This window comes from Dromiciops gliroides, chromosome 2 (genome assembly GCF_019393635.1).
Source record: "Dromiciops gliroides isolate mDroGli1 chromosome 2, mDroGli1.pri, whole genome shotgun sequence".
NCBI classification, from domain to species: domain Eukaryota; kingdom Metazoa; phylum Chordata; class Mammalia; order Microbiotheria; family Microbiotheriidae; genus Dromiciops; species Dromiciops gliroides.
This window is the reverse complement of record NC_057862.1, coordinates 357,893,729-357,910,007: the sequence shown is the minus strand read 5'-3', so window position 1 is coordinate 357,910,007 and position 16,279 is coordinate 357,893,729. Positions and strand designations below refer to the sequence as shown.

The 16,279-nt window shown below is 45.7% G+C and overlaps 1 protein-coding gene across 6 annotated transcripts; it reads left to right on the top strand.

Moving 5' to 3' along the window:
• Positions 1–297: 297 nt before the first annotated feature.
• On the top strand, positions 298–14,903 carry SQSTM1 (sequestosome 1). Of its 6 annotated transcripts, none has more exons than XM_043984261.1 (9): positions 298–713; positions 5,102–5,197; positions 6,558–6,599; positions 6,774–7,006; positions 8,080–8,239; positions 8,457–8,549; positions 13,226–13,407; positions 13,791–13,872; positions 14,261–14,903. In XM_043984261.1, the coding sequence occupies exons 1-9, from the start codon at positions 539–541 to the stop codon at positions 14,416–14,418; spliced, it is 1,221 nt and encodes a 406-aa protein (XP_043840196.1). In that variant the 5' UTR covers positions 298–538; the 3' UTR covers positions 14,419–14,903. The 6 variants fall into 6 exon arrangements, with proteins under 6 accessions (XP_043840196.1, XP_043840195.1, XP_043840194.1 ...); XM_043984260.1 differs by having other exon boundaries at positions 299–713; positions 13,226–13,455; XM_043984259.1 differs by having other exon boundaries at positions 300–713; positions 13,791–13,986.
• Positions 14,904–16,279: the final 1,376 nt, after the last annotated feature.

Sequence of the window (16,279 nt, the reverse complement as noted above, 5' to 3'; positions counted from 1 at the left end):
GGGACACAATGACCCCTTTGTAATTCCTATCTCCCCAAAAGGTCATTTTGTCCACCTCTGGTAGTATTTACAGAGGGATAAGGCAGCTCCCCCCAGGATACCCCACCCCCACCCTCCATCCCCCCATTCTCCCCATCCCCCAATGTTTATCTCTCCAATGGATGCCTGACCCACTTCCGTGCGTGTGCGTGCATCAGAAGACGTGCGTGTATGAGAGGAGGGGGTTGGGCCAGAGAGGTAAGGAGCGCAGACTAGAAGGGCGGGCCTGGGGTGCGGGCGGGGGCGGGGGCGGGAGTGAGGGGGGGGGAGCGTGGGTTATCGGTCGCTCCCGGCTCCGCCCCTGCTCGGGCGGAGACTCTGCCGTCGCATATAAAGATCTGGAGCGAGACGCCCGACGCCACAGTCGCTCGTCCAAGGTATCGGGGCTCGCTGTTTGTTTCGATTCGCTCTTTACATCGGCCTGTTCTTGTGTTCCGGTCCCGAGTTTGAGTGTCTGCCCGGCCTGTCGGCTTATACGAGCACATCGCTGGCGCCGACGATGGAGCGGCTCACCGTGAAAGCCTACCTGATGGGCAAAGAGGAGGCGGCTCGTGAGATCCGCCGCTTCACCCTGGAGCCGCTCCACGGCCCGGGCCGCTGCGAGAAGCTGCTCCGACGCGTGGCCGAAGTGTTCCCGGCGCTGCGGCCCGGGGGCTTCCAGGCGTACTACCGTGGTGAGGCGGGAGGGCGGGGCGGGCGCGGCAGGGGAGCGGGAGCGCTGGGTGCGGGCTGCGCGGCGAGGCCAGGCCTGGGGCCCGCTCCCCGGGAGACGAGGGGCGGGGGAGGGTGTCGGGGCGGGGGAGCTGGGGGAGGGTCGGCCGCCCGCTGTGGCCGGTCCGGAGCGGACCCGACCCTGGCGGTTGTTTACTTGGCGCCGGGCCAGCCACGGCCGGGCTTACGTAACCGGACCCCGTGTGCTGTGGCGCAGGCCGAACAGCCGAAGCCCGGCCCTGAGCCAAGCCGAGGCCTCAGTTTCCCCGGGAGCCGCTCCTAACCTGGGCCGAGGTCGGCCCGGGGCCCTCTGGGATTGTTGTCACATTCACTAAGCACCCGTGGTGTGCAGGGCACCGAGGAGGTCTAAAGACCGAAAAGCCCTCCCACCCCCAAGAAATGGGTCTTTGTTTGTTTGTTTTTGTGGGGCAATGAGGGTTAAGTGACTTGCCCAGGGTCACACAGCTAGCTTGTGTTAAGTGTCTGAGTGCGGACTTGAACTCAGGTCCTCCTGAATCCAGGGCCGGTGCTTTATCCACTGTGCCAACTAGGTGCCCCCACCCCCAAGAAATTTTATTGGGGAGAGGAATATTTTGTGCGTGTGTGTGTGTGTGTGTGTGTGCGCGCGCGCGCGCGCGTGCCATACATACATGTTAACCACCGACTATGTTAACATAATTATCTATGTAACAACATATTTCACATAATCTATAAGTATTTTGTTATGTAAATATATGCACAAATAAGCAAAGATTAAGGGTTTTGGGGAGGAGAATCCGGGATCTGAAAAAACTTCCCTGGTGATAACGATGATTTCCTTAAGGTCCTCTGCCCCAAGGTCTTTGCCCCCAGCCTTACAAAAGCCCTTGGGGAAGGTTGGGGGGAGGTGTCCATCTGCCTCGGGAATGAATTCAAATTCGGCCTCAGAAACTTATTAGCTGAGTGATGCTGGGCAAGTCACTTAACCCTCACTGCCCCGAAAAAAAAAAATTGGCCTCAGATATCTATTAGCTGTGTGACCCTGGGCAAGTCACTTAACCTGGTTACCTCAGTTTCTTCATCTGTAAAAGGGGGATAATAATAGGACTTACTTCCAAGGGTAGTTTTTGGTTTTTTTTCTTTTTTCAGGGTTAAGTGACTTGCCCAGGGTCACACAGCTAGTAAGTGACTGAGGGTGGGTTTGAACTCAGGTCCTCCTGAATCCAAGGCTGGTGCCTTAACCACTGCGCCACCTAGCTGCCCCAAGGGTTGTTTTTGATAGTAAAATAAGGGGGAAAATATACAAAGCCCTACTTAATGCTAGCCATTATTCTGTTTGGGGTTTTAGGGCAGTGAGGGTTAAGTGACTTGTATAGGGTCACACAGCTAGTAAGTGTCAAGTGTCTGAGGCTGGATTTGAACTCAGGTCCTCCTGAATCCAGGGCCAGTGCTTTATCCACTGTGCCACCTAGCTGTCCTATATTATTATTCTAATCATAAAAGTAGTAAAGATAGTTTTCAACATTTGTTTTCATAAGATTTTTAGTTCTAAATTTTTCTCCCTCCCCCTTCCCCAAGACAGAAAGCAGTCTGATTTAGTTATTATTATTCTCCCCATTCCTGTTGAATAGCACTTAGTTTGAACCTCTCCTCTTTCTACTCCCAGACAATAAACTGTGTGAGGGCTGGGCCTTTTTATATAATTGGTGCTTAGATATTTGTTGGGTTGAATGGACTTTTTGAATCTCATAGGAGGTAGGAATCCATTTGTAAGGCTGATAGGAGAGTGACTAATGCCAATTCTTTAGTGTCAAATTCAGTAAAACCAAGGTTAGATTTCAAGATCATTGAGCTCACAAAGGATGGGTGTCAGACCATCTGGTCTAGTCCAGCCCTCTCATTTTACAGATGAAGAAACTGAGGTTTGGTGTCCAGGTAATGAAGGGACTCTTGAGGTGTCACTCTAGGGGTGTAGAGGTGAGAGGGATAGGATTTGAACCCAGGTCTTGTAGCTCCAGAGTTAGTACCATTTCCACTGTACCACATTGCCCCTTAGGATCACTAAGGTGTTTTCTAGCTTTAGGTCTGTGATTCCACATCTGGGATGTTGGTTGTACTTTATTTAGGAAGGTTATCTTAGTTGTATGTTCAGGATTCATTGGGAAAGATGAGAGGCTAGAGGCTGGGAGATCTAGAAGTAAGCTCCCTGAGGGTAGGGGGACTGTCTTTTGCCTCTTTACCCAGCACATCACTAGGGCCTATCCTCCAAAGAGCCTCCCTTTCAACACTTTCCTAAGTGTTGTATAAGCTTGTCACAGATTATCTCATTTGATCCTCAGACCAGTCCTGAGAGGAGGCTAAATGCTCTTGTTAATCCCATTTTGCAGATGGGGAGATGGAGGCAAACAGGTTAAGTGACTTGTCCAGGGTCACACAGCAAGTAAGTGTCTGAGGCTAGATTTGAACTCAGGTATTCCTGAGCCCCAGGCTCAGCACTCTAGCTAGCTCCTTTTAGCTGCCAGGGTATCAGGGTATGTGTCTCATCCTAATCTTCCCTCCCCTTCCTCCAACATGAAAAATACATTTTCACCAGGGGGTGGGGAGGGGCAGTGGATAAAGCAAAAGTGTGATTGAATTCAAATGAGGGTCAGGCTTACAGTGCTGCCAGTCCCTTCCTGTTAAGTCCTCATCCCCCCATAAGGCACCAATGACCAGTCCAATTTCAGATAAGATGGTTAGACCTGGGGGCAGCTAGGTGGTGCAGTGGATAAAGCACAGGCCCAGGAGGACCTGAGTTCAAATGCAGCCTCAGACACTTGACACTTACTAGCTGTGTGACCCTGGGCAAGTCACTTAACCCCTGTTGACCTCCATGCTCAACCTTGGCTCAAAGCTTCTTTCTGTTCTTTTTATCTGCTTTGTATCTGGGCTGAATGGGTCTACACCAAGGCAGCCACTTTAGGTCCTAGAGTAGAGAGAGATTGGGAGAATCTTTACCTGGCAGGTGTACGGGGGCGGCAGTGTAGGTGTATGTGTGCATACTAGTTTCATTTTCCCCAGGGATTTCTAAATAAAGTTTCGCCCCTGAAGGCTGTTCCTGGCTTATTGTTTTGGTTTATTTGGCATCCAGGCCTAGACTTACCACCAGGCAAAGTTCTATTCCCCCATAACTCTTGGCAGCCTCCTTATTGCCTTCTTCCCTGCCTTCTTCATGGAGGTTTTGACCCTGGTCAGATGGTTCTCATCTCAGATGGGTCCCCCTACCATTTCTACACTTAATGAGAGTGGCTTGGCCTTTTCCTTTGGATGACCAGTGGCTGGTGACTCCTGCCACTCCCATCTGAAGAGGAATACATACCCTCTACAATACTCCCTAGAGGAGGGAATAAATGAATAAGAAAGCATTTTCTTAGGTGCTACTTACTGATCACTGAGGGACATAAATAGAACAACAGAAGCAAGTACTTCTCTTCAAGAAGCTCACACTCTAATTGGAAAGAAGAGTTCAGCTTTTGCAAGGCAAATGGATTATCTGGGAGGAGGGAACAGGAGAGGATGCTGCTTATTAAATTGGACTGGCTACCACCAAGTCCCCAGCCCTAAATTTAGGGACTGGGACCAACCACCACCACTAGGCTTCTGCCCTGATCTGTCAGAAACTGCTCCTGCAGTTGCCTCCAACTCTCATTGCCCCTCTCTGCCCAGTTCCCACCAGACCCAGGACACCCACTGTCAGTCAGCTGTTGACAACATCTCTACCTCTTCTTTTCTGTTCCATTTGATTAAAATAAGGCCCGTGGAGCATATAGCGAGGAAAAAACCCTGCACAGAAGGTGGCCAGGAGTGGGCCAAAATACATGGGTTTGATTCTTGACTCTTGTTGGGCACTACTTATCTAACCTTTTAGTAAGTCAGTTTCACTTAGCAGAACATCAGATCTCCATGGGTAACATGGGGTCAGTGACACTTGTACCACCCACCTCATGGCCTTTACTGCAAGGCTCAAACGAGATGATGAGTGGAAAAACCCATCTAGGTAAATAGAAGTTACCAATGTAATCCTTTAGTCCTACCCCCTGTTTAAAGTTGATCCACTGGCAGCTTCTAGGGCAGGGGTGAGGAATTTTTCCATTAGAGATAATGAGCAAAAATTCTACCCTTGATTTCATGTTACGTGGGTGGCTGGGATTAATGGGTACGGTCTGGACGTGAATGAGAGAGGGTGGCATGTGGCCTTGGCCTATGGTTACAGCAGGATGGGATAGTTGGCTAGCTTGTGTCAGGAGGCAGAATCTGAAAATGGGAAACCTTAAGCAAATACTGCTATTGACTTTAATGTTATTTTTAATTTTTTACTTATTTTAAAATCTAGATGAAGATGGGGACCTTATTGCCTTTTCCAGCGATGAGGAGCTAAGCTTGGGGATGTGCTACATCAAAGAGGATCTCTTCCGGATTTACATTAAAGGTGAGGATGGGCTTAAAGCAAGCTTTTCATTTCTCACAGGCTGGGATTAGAATGAGGAAAAGTCCTGGACTGGAATCTCTTTTTTCTGCCCTCAGTTTCCTCATATGCAAAATGGGGCTGATAATACTTGGCAACACTGACTTCAAAGGGTGCCTGTGAGAAAGGTCTTTGCAACTCTCCCCCCCCCCGGGGGGGGGGCAAAGGGGGTTAAGTGACTTGCCCAGGGTCACACAGCTAGTTAGTGTCAAATGTCTAAGGCCAGATTTGAACTCAGGTACTCCTGAATCCAAGGCTGGTGCTTAATCCACTGTGCCACCTAGCTGACCCCCTCTTTGCAACTTTTTTAAAGCACTCTAGAAGTGGAAGTAATTTCTTGGGATTATCGTCCTTACCTGTAAGGGGAACTCTTGAGGATAGTGGCCTAGAGGTAGAATCACAGATATAAAAATAGAAGCTGGGTTCCCATCCTTTGAAAGGACTGTGAGTCAGGTGCTATTTGTGACTACAAAGACAGCTGCTGCTGCTTTGGGGAATTTTGCCTGCTCTTATTTTTTTCCTTGTTTGCTCATTTTTAATAGAAAAGGTAGCCAGTTTCATTCTATTCTACTTTTGGCTTTGTCAGAACCAAGTGTTCCTGGGACTGGCGCAGGTGGATCCCAAAGGCACTTTTAAAGGCTGGGATTATATTTTAGGTCTCTTGAAAAATTTTCCCTTCTTGGCTTTCTTTCTTTTCTTTTTTTTTTTTTAACCGAAGACAGCTGGTTTGTGACCATCCTGTTAATGAGACTCCCTCAGGCTTTGAACAAAGCCAGTTGCCAAGCCTTAGTTCACTAAGGCACAAACTCTGCCCCTGGGGCTCCTGGGACTCTGTTCTCCTGACAGAGTCCTGTGAGGGTGACAGGAGGGGGGGGGTCTATTGGGAAAATAATGCTTCTGTCTTCAGTCCTATAATTGAATTCTAGGGTTAGTCTGCTAAGAATGAGACACAGGGAAAGGTCTGAGTGAGAGTGTGAATAGTGAGCGCCTTTGACAAGCTTAAATGATTTTTTAAAAAAATCTTTTAATATCTTTAGTTTTTACTTAACTTTCATTTTAGGTGGCCCCTACCTAAAATTTTGAGATTAAAAAATAAAGATATAAAAAGAAAACAGAAAGGTCTACTCAAACCATTCAGCACTGTCAGCAGATCTGACAGTGGATGCAGTATTCCATACCCCCGGCCCACCCTCTGCAGAGAGGGGAGGGGTCCCCATTTATTTAGCTCTCCTGAGGTCAGGCTGTGTTGTTACAAATTACACAGCATTCGGTTTAGTGGGTTTTGGGGTTTTTTCTTTCTCTTTATGTGGTTGTCATTGGGCAGACATTTCCTGGTCCTGCTTAATTCACTCTGCATCAGTTCATGGTAAGTCTTTCCTTGCTTCTCTATCCTCCTCATCTCTTGCTGCATGTGAATGTTGCATTTTATTAAGTGACTTACTTGGCCTATGGGGCCATCTGTTTGCCAAAGCCATATGGCCGGCCCATCTTCTTCAGTGGCAAGTTGAAATCATCTTCTTTCTCATTCTCCCACTTTTAGAGAAGAAGGAATGTAAGCGGGAGCATCGTCCCCCCTGTGCCCAGGAGGTTCCCACCAACATGGTGCATCCCAACGTGATCTGTGATGGCTGCAATGGGCCAGTGGTGGGAAATCGCTTCAAGTGTACCGTCTGCCCTGACTATGATCTCTGCAGCACCTGTGAGGGCAAAGGTCTTCACAAAGAACATAACATGATTGTCTTTCAAAATCCCTTGAACACCCACGTGCCTGAGGTGAGAAGCAAGCAGCCTGCAAAAAAAGAAGGCCTCAAAATCCATCACTACCATCCTGTCCCTTGCCCCTCTTCTAAAAGTCTTTGCCTATGAGGTAAAATTGAGCCTGGCATTCAAGGCCTTTGCCCAGCTTGGCACCAGCCTACTTCTCTCACATTATCTAATGCTATTTGTTTGGGGCAGCGGGGTTACGTGACTTTCCCAGGGTCATACAGCTAGTAAGTGTCAAGTGTCTCAGATTGAATTTGAACTCAGGTCTTCCTGAATCTAAGGCCGATTCTTTATCCACTGTGCCACCCAGCTGCCCCCTATCTAATGCTATTTGTTTGTTTGTTTAGTGAGGCAATTGGGGTTAAGTGACTTGCCCAGGGTCACACAGCTAGTAAGTGTTAAGTGTCTGAGGCTGGATTTGAACTCAGGTCCTCCTGACTCCAGGGCTGGTGCTCTATCCACTGCATCAACTAGTTGCCCCTTATCTAATGCTATTTGAATACCATTTATTCCTCTGTTTTATAGGGAAAGGCAGTTTGTAGTAGTGGAGAGAGTGTTGGAGTTGGAGACTAGTCCCTACTAGTTTGAGTGATCCTGGGCAAATTGATCTCATTAATAAGCATTAAATACTTACTTATGTCAGGCATTATGGTAGTTGCTGGAGATACAAAGACAAAAGTGAAATAGTTCCTGCCCTCAGGGAGCTTGCAGTCTTATCAAAGGAGACACGATACAGATATAGATGTATTATATATGTATATGTATTTTTTATTTATATATATATGTGTGTGTGTGTGTGTATGTATATATAATACAGTTAAGTAAACATTAATTAAGCACCTACTATATACTGGGCACTGCTAAGTGCTAGGGATACAAATAAGAGAAAGACAGTCTCTGCCTGTGAGGAGACTAGTTTCTCAAGGCAGATGTGATACGCATAGATAAGTATTTACAAAGTAAATGAAAGGTAGTTTTTTTGGGGGGGGAGGGTCAGTGATAAAAGTAGGTCACTGGGTTGTGGGAGGGCTGGGTGCATATGGAACCCTCTAACCTGTGGGGCTATGACTAATTTCTTTCAGTGGATTTCCCGCCGACGTTGGCTTCATAAGATGAGACATGGGGCTTTACCTCCATTTTGGTGGATTCCAGGCTGGGGAGATGCTGCTTGTCATCCCATGAATCAGACTGCTCCCCAGGCGCAAACCAGTGGGACTCCCCCCAATCCAGAAGCAGAACAAGGTCAGATGGATTTGGGTTTTTCCTTTGCTTTTGGAGGAGTTGCAATTCTAATCTACCTGGGATCTGTAAACATTTAGCAGAGGAGGTGAATTATTATTTATCAGGAGAGGAAGAAGGAAAAGGATTTGGCCCTGATCACAGTCTTGTGGAAATAGAACTGAACGTGTTAATTTTTACTCATTGGCTCTTAACTGGGTTTTTTTGGTTTTGTTTCTAGATGCTTCAGCTAGTACTAGTTCACAACAGGACCTCAATGTCACCTTCCTGCAGAATATAGGTGAAAGTGTGGCGGCTGCCCTTAGCCCTCTGGGTAAGTGACCTTTATTTTAAATTATTTGTGATTTGTCTGGGTAACCTCCAAAAAGGAGCTGAGGCAGCTTGCAAAATTTAAACTGTAACATGGGTCTGTTAATTGACCCAACACCAATTGAAAAAGGAGCAAAGGAATAGAAACTGGCAGGTACCTGAGTTCATAATTCTTGTAGTTGAACATTGGATTCAGTTCTTGAATCTTCTGGCTAACAGGAAGATAGGTTTGGTCACACAGTTCTCATGAAAGCATGCAGATTCATCTTGAGATGTCTTATCCTGGGGGAAAAAAGTCTTTCCAGGCTTTTCTGAGAGCATCTTCCTCATCATTTCTTATAGCACAATAATATTTCATCACAATCATATATCACCACTTGTTCAGCCATCCCCCAAATTGTTGGGCATCTCCTTAATTTTCCAGTTCTTTGCCACCAGAAAAAGAGCTGCTATAAATTTTTGTACAGAGGTCCTTTTCCTATATTTTTTATCTCTTTGGGGTATAAACCGAGTATAGATATTGCTGGGTCAAAGGGTATTCCACAGTTTTATATCCCTTTGGGCATAGTTCCAAATTGCTCTCCAGAATGGTTGGATCAGTTCACAACTCCATCAGCAGTGCAAGAGTGAAGTTTTCCCACATCTCCAACATTTATAATTTTCCTTTTTGGACAGGAAGCTCCTTGGGCCAGGAAAGCTTTATGATGGGACCCTAGAATTTTAGTTACTATTAACACAAGAAGTCGTTGCCGCCATTGTCCCTCCCCTCTGAGTTCAGCATAGCATCACCTTCTTAAAATAGGGGCACTTTGTGAATCTCGTAGTATACCTATACAGGATCAGAGGCCTAGAGCTGGAAGGGAAGGGAGGGACCTTATGCCATTTGAGGCTCCCACATAGGGTGAGTAACTTGGCCCAGGTGTACAGTTAGTGAGCATCAGAGGAGTTTTGGATGCAGGGCCTCTGACTTCATATCACCATGCCTGGTGGGCAAAGGAGTCAGCTGGGGACTTGACCCCTGAAGTTCATCACCTCATTCCAAGGCCTCCAGCCACAGGCTGTGATCATGAGAGGCAGTTAATATAGTAGAAAGAACATTGGATGAGATCTGAAGACCACCTGGCTCTTACTGTGGCTCTGCCACAAGCACACTATGTGACCTTGGGACAAGGTTGAAGGGTCTCATATATATGTTTTAATTATAAAAGTATTTTCCAGTTACATATAGTTTTCAACATTTTTTTTAATTAATAAGATTTTTAGTTCCAAATTTCTTTCCCTTCCCTCCCCCCTCCCCAAGACAGCAAGCAATCTGATACAGGTTTTATATATATATATATATAACACATTAAAAATGTCTCCATTAGTCATGTTGTAAAAGAATAATCAGAACAAAAGGGAAAAACCTCAAAAAAGAAAAAAAAAGGAGCAGCTAGGTGGCGCTGTGGATAGCGTACTACCCCTGGAGTCAGGAGTACCTTAGTTCAAATCTGGCCTCAGACACTTGACTCTTACTAGCTGTGTGACCCTGGGCAAGTCACTTAACCCCCATTGCCCCGCCCCCTAAAAAAAGCGGAAACAGTATGGTTCAATCTGCATTCAGATTCCACAGTTCTTTTTTCTGAATGTGGAGAGCATTTTCCATCATGAGTCTGAAGAGTCATATTTTTATGCTGGGAACTGAGAAGGTTGTCTTGAGTCCAACTGCCTCATTTGACCTGTAAGGACTTTGAAATGGACTGGAGGTAGTGATTTCCCCCAACCTTGTCACACTTTTAAGTGGCAGAGCCTGAATTTGAACTCAGGTCTCTGATTCTGACACTAGTTCCACTTTGCATGCCTTTGTATCATGGCATAGTACCTAGTATATAGTAGGTGCTTAAGTGTTTGTTGATTGTTTTGATATGTTCCTCTGGGTATAAACTTGACATGGTAGACTAGATGTCCCTCAGAGTCTCTTCTAGATCCAAAATTGTGGTCTGGCAAATTCTCTCTAATCCTAGTGATAATGCATCTTTTTATTGTTTTTGAGACATTTGAGGTTAACTGACTTGCCCAAGGTGACATAGCTAGTAAGTGTCTAAGGCTAGATTTGAACTTGTCCTGACTCCAGGGCCAGTGCTCTCCACTGCTGCCTCACTCACTGCCCCAATGCATCTTCTTTGATGCCATTTTCACTGGATAAAATCATCAGTTCCTTTTGTTGAACCATTTGACAGTGCCAGGTACTTTGTTGGCAAGAAATTTCTTTTCTGGGCTTTGAGCAGCTCTGGCTGCAGCCCCTCGTGAGAGAGGGCAGCTCTCCTGGGAAGAGGGGGAGAGCATTAGTTTATTTCAGAGGCTGGGCTGTGCAAGCATTCTAATAATAGTGAAAGGATCTTGGGCCTTGTTCCAAAAAGCCTTCTTCAGGAGCCCAGGTTATTTTTATTTCTGTAAGTTTGTCATACAGTGAGGAGGGCGAGAGTCCTGCTTAGAACTTAATCTCTCAGTCAGTGACATGCCTTTGAGAAATTGGGCCAGTGTTGGGAAGTGATCAGGTTGGAAAAAGCAGTGTGGTGTGTTAAAATTGGTATAGAGTGTTGGATCTGGATTCAGAAAGATCTGAATTCTAATCTCACCTCAGATACTTAATAGTCAGGCAAGACATTACACAACGAAGGAAGGAAGGAAAGAAAGAAACATTGGGGACAGCTAGGTGGCACAGTGGATAAAGCACCGGCCCTGGATTCAGGAGGACCTGAGTTCAAATCCGGCCTCAGACACTTAACACTTACTAGCTGTGTGACCATGGGCAAGTCACTTAACCCCAGTTGCCTCACCAAAAAAAAGAGAAAGAAACATTAAATAAACACCTACTATGTTCCAGGCACTGTGGCAAGTACTACAAATATTAACCCCATTTGACCAAAACAACAGTGGGTGCTACTATTCGCCCCATTTTGCAGTTGAAGAAACTGAGGCAAACGGGTTAAGTGACTTGCCCAGGCTCACATGGCTAGTGGCTGAGATCAGGTCTTCCTGACTCTATACACAGTACGTTATCCACTGTACCACTTGGCTTGCTTGTATTCTATAACAAATAGCTGTTATATAGCACTGTGAAGTTTACTTTTGTTATTTCCTTTGATCCTCACAAGAATCCTGCGAGGTGTAGGAGCTCTTTATATTATTTAACCTGTCTGGACTTTGGCTTCCTTATCTATAAAAATGGAGGTATTGGCTGTGATGGCCCCAAAGGTCCCTTCTTTGACTGTGACCTTTCAGTGTCACAGTTCACGGGTCTTAGTGAATAGGGACTAACTGGGGACAGACAGAAGGCCCTTTAAAAGTAGCTCTTAGGCCAACATAGATCTCTCAGCTCCTCAAACCTTAATGAAGATTTAGGGAGAACAGATAATCACAGCCTCCATCACCCCTGGGGCCTGTGGTCTAGGATTTAGGATTTATTTGGAGTGCTGCAGACTTCCTTGGCTTATCTTCAGCCTGATTTCCTTTTCCCTAGATGAGATAGATGTCTTAATCAGCCTTTTCTTTTATTGAGGATGAGAGCATTAAAAGGGAGAATCCTAATGTAAGGGAATCTTGGGCATTATGTTCTGGAACAGAGGTAGTTGGCCCCCCCCTCTCCTAAGAACCAGAGTGAAGAGCAGACAGTCCGTTAACTCCTCCCCCTTGGCCTCCGAGGTCCCTTGTAGCTCTAAGTCTGTGGTGTCTTTCTTGGCTTGCCAGAAGGGACTGGTTGGATTTGGTTTTCTACATTCCCAGCTCCTAGCACATAGTTATTGCCAGTCATGGCCAACTCTGATATCGTTTGGGGTTTTCTTGGCAGATATATTGGAGCAGTTTGACATTTCTTTCTTCAGCTTGTTTTACAAATGAGGAAACTGAGGCAAATAGGTTTGAGTGCTTGCCACAGGCCATAAAGTTTATATATGGGCTGCGTAGACCAGAAGAAGGAATTTGAGCCTTTGTAAAAGTCTCCAAGCTGTTTTATTTTGCCTTGTCTGGGAGATGTTGTCTTTTCCTGATATTCTTTCTCCATGAGCCCAACATTGAGCCCTCCTTTGTTAACAGGAAAATAGTTAAGCCAAGCAGCATTCCTCACCCTTATTCCTTCACCTTCATGAAGGAATGTGCATTTTCCATTCTTATAGTCCCCAGATTGTAAGCAAAAACTCCTTGAGGGGGAAAAGACTGAATTTTTTTCTCCTGAGGCCTAGTCCAGTTGTTTTAGTCCTGTCCAACTCTTCATGACCCCTTTTGGGGTCTTCTTGGCAAAAATACTGGAGTGGGTTTGCCATTTCCTTCTCCAGCTCATTTTACAGATGAGGAAACTGAGGCAAACAGGGTGAAGTGACTTGCTCAGGGTCACACGGCTAGTAAATGTCTGAGGCAGATTTGAACCCATGAAGATAAGTCTTGATTCCAGACCCAACATTATCCACTGCCCTACCTGGCTGCCCCCTAGCCCAGTAGAAGGTATTTAATAAATGCTAATAAGTTCATGAATGAATGAAGTAATACAGATAAGAATAGTAAACTCCTTTGCTCTACTGGATGATCCTCATGAATAGAGGCCATTTAATCCAAGTTGAGCTTCCTTGTTTTCATTTACATTATTGTCATCATAATCTCTTCCCAATGCTTGTGGTTGCTTTAATCTACTTCCTGCTCTTTCAGGTATTGATGTTGACATCGATGTGGAGCATGGTGGAAAAAGGAGCAAGGTGACTCCACCCGTCTCTCAGCCCAACAGCGAGGAGGAGAGCCTTCAGCCAAGCAACCCTTCATCCAGCCAGAGCCCCACAGACCCTCAGAGCTCTGAAATGGAAGTGGCCGCCCTCTCTGAGCAAATGGAGAAGGTAATCGTGGAGTCTTCCATGCAAGTGGATGAGAACTCACCATCCCAAGTAAGTTGAAAATCTCATCCACCTAGGTCCGACCCACAGCCAGGGCCATCCCCACCCCAAGCCTGACTTGATTCTCTTAATTGAGTGCCATGGCATTTCTGTCATAGTGAGCATCTTAGGGTAATTTGGTCACTCCCCAAAAGCTTTGATTCTAGCTGTGAAAGTTAACGTCTCAGAATGAAACTCTGAAGACAGAATTATTGGCTCTCGAGTGGTTTGTCATACTTCCCTACCATCTCAACCAAGGAACTGAGACAGCTTGGATCTCTAGCTGACTGGATGTGTTAGCTGCCTGGCTTCACGCTTTAGTCATGGTTTCTCTCCTCTCGTCACAGGAACAGACAGAGGCTGGTAACTGTTCAGGAGGAGATGACGACTGGACTCATTTGTCTTCAAAAGAAGTGGATCCTTCCACAGGTGAACTTCAGTCCCTACAAATGCCAGAAACAGATGGTTCAGTCTTGATGGACCATTCTCAAGAGGGGCCCACAGGGCTCAGGGAAGCTGCCTTATATCCACATCTTCCACCAGGCAAGTGGTTTTAAGTACTCAGAGTACTTTGTTTGGGGGCCTCCATCTCCTTCTCAGTGACTGCCTTAGGAATGCAAAGGACAGGGCTGTGTTGTTAACTTAACTGTGGGCAGAAATAACGTCATCCCCCTGGGATGTCCATCTAAGTAGGACTCCCCTCCAAAGGGCACTTTGAGATCTTTATGCATTGACATGACACAAGGAGCCTGGGGTTCATAGGTGTGATTGTCTGTGTGCATATAGGACTGAACCTTTGTGACTTTCTCTTTGGTAGAAGCAGATCCGTGTTTGATCGAATCCCTCTCCCAGATGTTGTCCATGGGCTTCTCTGATGAGGGTGGCTGGCTCACCAGACTCCTGCAGACCAAGAACTATGACATTGGGGCCGCTCTTGATGCCATCCAGTATTCCAAGCATTCACCTCATCCATAAGAATCCCTTGCTCCTGGAGCTCCCTTACTTCACTTTTCTGTCCTGTGACCTTTGCACTGACCTGTTGTCAGTCCCAGCTTCTCTGGAAATTGCACTTAATCTTTGTGAAGGTTCCTAGTTCTGTGTTCAGTCATGTTGGAAGCCATGTCAGTTCTCTTCTTGCACTAGACCACCCACCTCTGACTATCTGTCATTGTTTCAAAGGGAGGAGGCAGGAAACAAAGGATGATGGGGACTGGCTCCCCTCTGTAACCAGGAGGAAGGTGTGAAGGCGAAAGTGGGCTTTCCTAGTGCTTTGTTTCCCTGTTCCCTTGGTTCTGGTGTAAGAGGACTCTACTGGTTTATGTCAGTTGTCTTAAAATTTCACCTCTGTTGTAACCAGTTCTGCAGTTAAACTTGTGAAGAACTAATGTTGCTTTCTTTTGGTGGAAAAAAAATTGCCATATCCAACACCATTCATTCAATAAACATTTATTCAACCTTTACTGAGTTCTTATCACTGGGGGAGGTATAAAATTTAGATAAGCCCTCAGACATCCCTGTCCCCTTTTAACCATAATGCACAAAATCACAAATGTTGAAGAAGCTGTGGGAGGGATGTGGCGTGGCCTGCTAATAATAGGGGGACAGATACTTGGCACAGCAACAAAGGGAAGGATTTAGCCAGTTTAAAATTTTTTATTATGGACACTTTTATCATAAAAATATTTATTATTTTCCAGTTACATGTAAAGATAGTTTTCAACATTTGTCTTCATAAGATTTTTAGTTCCAAATTTTTCTCCGTCCCTCCCCAAGACAGCAAACAATCTGATATAGGTTATATATGTCCAATCACATTAAACATATTTCTGCATTAGTCGTGCTGTGAAAGAAGAATCAGAACAAAAGGGAAAAACCAAAACAAAAGTAGAAACAGTATGGTTCAATCTGCATTCAAAATCCACAGTTCTTTTTTCTGAATGTGGAGAACATTTTCCATCATGAGTTCTTTGGCTTTGTCCTGAATCATTGCACTGCTGAGAAAAGCCAAGTCTTATCACAGTTGATCTCACAGTGTTGTTGATACTGTGTACAATGTTCTGGTTCGTTCGGCATCAGTCCACTTAAGTCCTTCCAAGGTTTCTCTGAAATCTGCCTGCTTGCTCATCGTTTCTTAGAGCACAATAATATTCCATTACATTCATATGCCACAACTTGTACAGCCATTCCCCAATTTGATGGGCATTTCCTTGATTTTCAATTCTTTGCCACCACAAAAAGCAGCTATAAATATTTTTGTACATGTGGGTCCTTTTCCCTTTTTTTTTTTTTTATGATCTCTTTGGGATACAGACCTAGTAGTGGTATTGCTGGGTCAAAGGATATGCAGTTTCATAGCCCTTTGGGCATAGTCATGCACACTTTTTGGTGAGGCAATTGGAGTTAAGTGACTTGCCCAGGGTCACACAGTGTCAAGTGTCTGAGGCTGGATTTGAACTCTGGTCCTCCTGAATCCAGGGCTGGTGCTCTATCCACTGTGCCAACTAGCTGCCCCTATGGACAGTTGTCTACAAGGAATAAAGAGTATTGTTTATGACCTTTGGTACCTTGGTAGTTCCCAAATTCCCCTCCTTCCCTGTGTTCCCCTGCTGAGAGAAGGCTTCTAAAAAAGGTGCCCCTAGCACCTTTGAGAGAGGTCACAGCACAGATATCTGTTACTGACCCAGGGTCTAGTCTGGAAGCCTCAGGAAAAGGAGGCTTTTGACAAGAGGCTGAAGGGTCCTTAGAGCAGCAAGTGTCAGGGAAAGAAGCTGGAGAATACTTGGCATTTCCACCCTGCTTACGGCCTAACCACCAAAGAAGGTCTCATGGGGATTTA

Coding starts and splice junctions, on each gene's coding strand:
- SQSTM1 (XM_043984257.1), top strand. CDS start 539: ATGGAGCGGCTCACCGTGAAAGCCTACCTGATGGGCAAAGAGGAGGCG. Junction 5,198..6,557: donor CTTCCGGATTTACATTAAAG/GTGAGGATGGGC, acceptor GTCATTGGGCAG/ACATTTCCTGGTCCTGCTTA. Junction 7,007..8,079: donor TGAACACCCACGTGCCTGAG/GTGAGAAGCAAG, acceptor AATTTCTTTCAG/TGGATTTCCCGCCGACGTTG.